Source organism: Varanus komodoensis, unplaced genomic scaffold (genome assembly GCF_004798865.1).
Source record: "Varanus komodoensis strain SLA01 unplaced genomic scaffold, ASM479886v1 scaffold1, whole genome shotgun sequence".
Lineage (NCBI taxonomy): Eukaryota > Metazoa > Chordata > Lepidosauria > Squamata > Varanidae > Varanus > Varanus komodoensis.
In genome coordinates, this window is record NW_025335268.1 from 78535908 (window position 1) to 78542659 (window position 6752).

At 38.0% G+C, this 6752-nt stretch overlaps 1 protein-coding gene across 1 annotated transcript in view; it reads right to left on the reverse strand.

The window, feature by feature from the left end:
* The window catches only part of FRMPD4 (FERM and PDZ domain containing 4), a 349502-nt gene that overhangs the window by 37034 nt on the left and 305716 nt on the right, over positions 1-6752 (reverse strand). Inside the window, exon 5 of the mRNA XM_044449615.1 lies at positions 4689-4734. Within this exon, the coding sequence (XP_044305550.1) occupies positions 4689-4734 (46 nt within the window). The remainder of the gene's footprint in view (positions 1-4688; positions 4735-6752) is intronic.

Here is a 6752-nt window from a genome sequence, read left to right on the forward strand (position 1 = left end):
CAGCTGTCACACACTTTGACATATCCTTTCTTGGGAACTGGAATTCATATTGAATGATTCCAGTTTGCGGCCATTGCTTTATTTTAGATATTTTTTGGCATATTCTTCTTAGGATTTGGACCAGATCACTCTCTGAAGCTTGGGACAGTTCTTTTGGTACCCAATCTACTTCAGTTGCTTTATTCCTTTCAAGTTCTTTCAGAGCTCCTTTTACTTCACTTTTTAATATTGCAAACTCTTTCTCACAGGACTCCTGTTCAAGGGAAACTGTCATCATTTCATCTCTTCTGTATAGTTCTTCCACATATTGTTTCCACCTTCGCTTTATTTTCCTCTGGTCAGATAATATGGTCCCCTGCTGGTATTTCAACATTCTTAACTGAGGTTTGCATCTTCTGGAGGGGATCTTTTGTTTTCCCTTCGTTTGTTGTTCTCTTCTGTTTCTTCACACTGACCATTGTTACACTTGCTTTTGTTCTTTATGATATGTATTTGTTTTTTAGATTGCTTAGGTTTCCACGATTTATCCCATGTTCAGGACTGCTGTTGGGCACTGAGGCTTGTGATCCAACAGTCTTATATGGCTATGGTTGTGAATGCCTTAGTTACATCCCATTTGGACTATGTAGCTTGCATGCAGTGCAGCCACTTCTAAAATAAGTTGCAAGCTTCAACTAGTCCAAATTGCTGCAGCTACACTGTTGACTGGGACTGGTTACAGGGAGCATGTGACTTAACTGTAAGAACAGTTTCTGTGGTTACCAGTCTAATTTTTGGTACAATTCAAAGTTCCAGTTATGACCTATAAAAACCCCTATATGACTTGGGGACAAAGTACTTGAAAGACTACATTCATCCATATAAGCCTGCCCATGTTATAAATTATAATCATTATTATCATCTTGCCTCTTCCCTCTCTTCCTTTTTGTAGTACTATCCATCAGAGTCACCTTTTTCTAGTCCAATAATTAGGTTTCAGTTTCTTGCTACCAATTTGGTTCCAGGATTGTCACAATTGCCAATATTTATTTTAATGAAAGCATCTTAAAGGTAGCTCACAAGCTTCTAGTAAACAATGTTATGTGGCAAATAGAAACATTTGCAGTGACAGGCCTGAGAATTATATTCATCTTCACATTCAAACAGAAGCACCTGTCCCATGATGTTAAAAACACAAAACACAGACCGATGACAACTTGCACTGCTTTGCAAGGAAATATGTGCACTATATTTAATGCTAAGTATTTAAGAGCTACGTGCTGCTTTTTCCTAAATGCTCTAAGCATTTTACACAATCTAGTATGCAGCATTGTAAGCCTTACAACTAAAGCATAAGGTGGGCCAGTATTATTTTATCCATATTATAGACTGGAAGTGGAGAACAGGAGGCTATGAAATATCCATGAGATTTGAACAGGAGCCTTTCTGGTTGATGCTGGGCCTTAAAGAGTTTAATCAAGTATGGCCCAATACAACACCATTACCCGAATTGCTGTATCTAATCAAGTACAACGGAAATTATGAAAACTCACACAACCATGTAACATTTTTCCTCTAATGTCACACTGCACTTATCTTGCTTAATCCATAAAAAAGGTGTTAAGGGCTTTCAGGTAGCACAAAACCCTTTGCTGCTTCTCAACCTTCACAACAAGTGTCTCTGGGATTTGCATTTTGTGTTGCTACAGTCAATCAGTGGTGTATCAGAAAGTGGTACCTCTGCACACACTGCAAGCACCGTGACATAAAAGTACAGAGTCAGAAAATATAAGAATAACTAAGATGTAAAGCAAAGTTGCAAGTGAAGCCAGCAGGGAAGCAGGAAGCAACTGGGAAGAAGCAGATCAAGCTGAATGTTTGGGCCCATCCTAACTCTTTGACCCTCTACTTTCACTGCACACCTATTTCCTACTGTGGCGCTTGCTGTTAGATCTTCAACTTCATTACTGAAGTTAAGAAGAAAAGGAGACTGTGGTATCCACACTAGAGGCCTTTGGGTCCCATAAGAATTGTGTTGGATTTTTGTGAAAGATTAAAGGGGCTCAGTCATCCACAAGGGAGTGAAGGTTTTCTCATGGCAAGAAACCTTCTGAGAATTTGATAGCTATCCAGAATGACAATTTATGAGGTCGGCAACAGAAACACATTCCCGAAGTCTGAATGCACAGCACAGTGGATAAATGATCTAATTGGAAATAAGATTAAACCTAATATAGGACCTATTTCAATGATAACCCATTTACAAAACAGAACGTTTTGAACAGATAATCAAATAAACTTCCAGAAAAGTGAAACTTCAAACTGCTTCAAGTGATTAAGCTCCTAAATCTTTTTCTTATCACTACAGATGACATTCAAATTAACCTGGGAAAGATTTATAGATTGACAGGAAGCACAAAAGAAGAATGTTTGGCTTTGGTTGTAATTAAACTGAAAATGAAAGAGCTTAAGCAAAACTAATCTAGAAGACACTGGGTGAATTATATTCAGCAGAAAACTGGAGTACTGTAATTCTTTAGCAGTGCTGGTTTCGCCTCCCTGTTTGTGCAGTGAGTTAGCTGTGAACATACATATACTATTGGTATTATTCAAAGCAGAACAATCTTTTTTATCCCAGGAGAAGATCCTGTTCCTTACACTCATACTGAACAAACTGCACTTCCTCAGGTGAGCGTGTGACAAAGCAAACTGGGGGAATACTAGTTAAAAGTATCTCTACTTCAACGGACAGGGCAGGGCAGGGCAGGGCAGGGCAGGGGTCTTGTTATTATTGTGGGCTACCAGCAAGTGCTGCCAATCCACTCTTTTGACTACTAAGATAATATCTATTTATTGAAAACACTTCTGCTCTGTCTTTACCCGAGAAGTATATGAGGAGCTGAGGAACAGATCCAAGTGTGAACATGATTTAATTCTTTACTCTCCTGGTACACTTGAATCTAGATTTTTCATCTTGTTTGACCAGCATTGGCCAAGATACTGAAAGAATGGGAGAACCCTTAATGGCTTGAACAGAGTCTTCCTGTTGACGTATTTTAATCCTTGGTAAAATTCAATACAAAGCAGAGGAGACAGCAGGACATTCATAATATATCCAGCCTTCCAGCATAGTAGACACTGAAATGCCTAGAGAGCACATCTAAAAAGCCCAAGTAGCTAGTTTGGGTTGTTATAGCTGCAGTGGACCTGCTATAATTCTACTTTTTAAAGCAAGGGTAGCATCCAGTGTTAGTCTTGTGAAAAGCAGACCTATTGTTTTAGTAGATTAACACTGCATATTACCCCAAGGAACTGTTTATTTTGTGTACACAGCCAGTTACTCTTTCCACATTCCAGATATTAGGAACCTAAAAGTGTATCAGAAACTATTACAATCTACACAGAGGTAGTGTGGCCTTATGTTAAGAATAAAATTAATAACAACTGCTTCTTTGATTGTATTTCACACCATAAACAGATCTCTAAAGAGTTTACAGCTTCACTGAAGGCTTCATATATTCCTATATTACTGAATCCAATAAAGGAATAAGCAATGGTGTTTCTTAAATGTGAAATGAACTTTGTGAAACTAAGATATCAAATACTACAAATTTAATTCTAATGCCATGTATACTAAATTGCACATGTTCAATGGACCTCCCTGTTTCTCTCTCATGTTTACAATGGAATTGTTTAGGTAAAATAGAAACAAAAAGGACAAGATGTAGCAAAAAATGCCGACTTCAGCATCGTACTAGATACAGCTATATTGTTATATTATTTATGACACTTGTATGACACCCCATAGCCTGAATCCAATGATTAATTTTGTACATACTTGATTTCTTTCTAGTGTTTGGGCTTAGTTACCTGGAGAAGGTACAAGATATCAACTAGGACATACTGTATATGGACTATATGAATGGGTGTAGCGGGGAGGTGCTGGCCAAGCATGAGAGACCCTGCCCTCTTAGACACTGCATAGTCAATTCTAAGATCTATGTGCCAGATGCCTTTTCATCATTTGCTGCTAGTTGTAAAAGGTAAAAATTCATCACAGACTAAAGATTAAAAATCCATGTAATTAAGTATACATAAAATTTAAATGCCAATAGAATAAACTGCATAAATAAAACTAAAGGGAAAGAGAAAATCTAATGTCTTATTTCATAATCGGTATATGATGCCCTTGAAGAAAAGAAAAAGAATAAAACCTGAATTGCCTTACCACTTTAGCTCCATAATCTAAATTTCAGATAGGACTATACTTTGTTAGGAACTAGCTCAGAAGCTACACCAGCAGCCTTCTCACCACAAAAATCTAACAATTAAAAACCCATTGAAAAGGAATGTAATGAAAGTATCGCTACACAAGATATAATGGAGGGAAAAATGAAACAAACAGACAACACAAATGTTGCTTAGTGAATCTGTGAAATGTCTCAGAATAGAATTCAATATCTTTGTGCTGTCTCCAAGAAATGCTCTTCTTACATGATGAAAAAGATCCATATTTATTTAAATTACTCATACATCCTTCTACTTCTGTCTAGAGCAGTATATAATCATCACATTTATCTTCAAAGACACAATTCGTACTTCACTTGTGCCATTGGTTATGCAGATAAGGAAGAGACACAGGGAGAAAAAGGCAGACAAAAGCAGTAACGTTGCTAGGAAACTAATTCTAAAAAAACATAACTACTTACAGGATAAGGCTGAATAACAGTAAGAAGGATCGATTCTTTGCAGCTCCTATAAAGAAAGGATACAAGAATGACAATTCATATTTTTATGCCTGAAAGATAACAAGGCTTCTTTTTAAAAAATGAAGAAAATTGGAATCTTTTAACAGCACATTTAGTACAATCCCAAAATGTTTAGAAAATAGCTAAAGCAAAAAATGGTGTCACTGTTTTCACCATAGTAAGAGCTGCATGTTTTTCAGGAAATGTTCTGAAGTGCACCAACTTAAAGTGAGAACGATGCTGATCCAGAAAACATTGACTTCAGTCTGAATTGGCTTTCTTTCTTCTCAGTGAATATTACTGGATGACCAGATCTGACACCTTGACAGTATATCATGCAATATGACACCAGTGATTATGTGATCCTACATGTGTTGGAGACCCCCCATGTAACACATTTGGAGAATATACATGGAAACATGGTATAAAAGTAGAAGCAGAATGAGAGAGAGAAAGAGTAGCGAAGAGGTAAACACTTTTTATACTGTAAGGACTTTTCTGGCATCATTTCAGATACCCTTGTGCACATTTTTCAGACAACAAACTGAAACAGATTAAAATATGGAGTAGTCTTGGCTGGGACAAACATGAATATCAAACCCATTAATGCTAACTATCTTGAATTGTTGTAAGCCGCCCCGAGGCTTCGGCGAATGGGGCGGCATAAAAATGTTTTAATAAATAAATAAATAAATAAATAAAATCTTATTATGCAGAAGCTTTTTGCAGAGATCTGAACTGTTGAGAGGGATGCTAACCCCTGTTTTTGAAGACAACACTTAGCCTGCACACCTATGTACACATGCCCTGAAGGAAGGTGAACACAGTGCAACTTACCTATGCGTAAACTTGTGTAGAGTTGCATGTCAAATGCACAGAGTGTGCATTTATGTATATGCATGCCAGTAAGGATTCTCTGATGCCTCTATCCAGATATTTAAAGATGTATGTGTTTACATATTTGCTATGGGAAACATATACCATGGGGCAGGTCACACTAGGTGTTTTTATTGGTATTGCACAACTTGATGCACTGGCACAGCACATGACACTCACTGCAAGTTGTGCTCCTTATGCTATCTGTGCCAATACTTCCCAGATTTCTTCAGACTGGTTATATCACAACGTTTAATAGTGTGGATCTCTCCATACATATGTGCCTACATAGCTCAGCATGCACCCAACTTGCTGTACTGTTCTGAGGCCAGGGGGAGCCACTACGGGGGAGAGAGGAAAGCCTACCAGGGCTTCAGCAGAGTAGAAACAACTTTTTCCCCTGGCCATGTCCTGTGGCCTGCTGTCTCTGATTTGCAAATGCCATGGGATGTTCCTCTCTCCCCACTGGAAAAATAAAGCTTGTGGTATCTTTTCAAGCCTCCCCAGTTGACTTTGTCCTCTTGCTCAAGATCCAGCTAGCTGAAGCACACGTCTATTCATTACCTGATTACACTCTCAATTAAATCATAACAAATTGATCACAATGAAATTATGGGGGATTCAGTGGAGCTAACTTGTGGGACAGGCTAGACAGGAGAGGGTTGTTCTTCCTTGCTTTTGAATGGAAGAAATCAAAGTGCTGCTGGTCATACCAGCTTCTCTTCGTTGCGGTTGTGAGGACAGGAACAAGCAGCAGCACCCTTTCTTCTTCTCCTCCATTATTTTTTGTGAGAGGACAGGAGGAGCTGTAAAGCATTTAATTTCCTTTTTGAATAGTTCCACTCTTTTGCACCTTCGCATAAACAGCCATGTCCTGCACACATGTCCTTTCTGGCTCCTGTACTTGTGTAACACAAGCTCATGCTGAGTTACTATATTAGATAGTGTCCCAACAATAACAAGTACATTTTGCATAAATACCATCACTGTGTTCAGTTTTAAGCATAAGAGGATCAAGTGTTGATTGCACCTTGGTCTTCTTCCTTTAGTAGAAAATATCATTTTTTCCTTAAAGATAATCATGTTTACATTTTCCCATAAAGATATTGATATTTACATTTTAGGAAACAAAAAACTCCCAAAATGGAA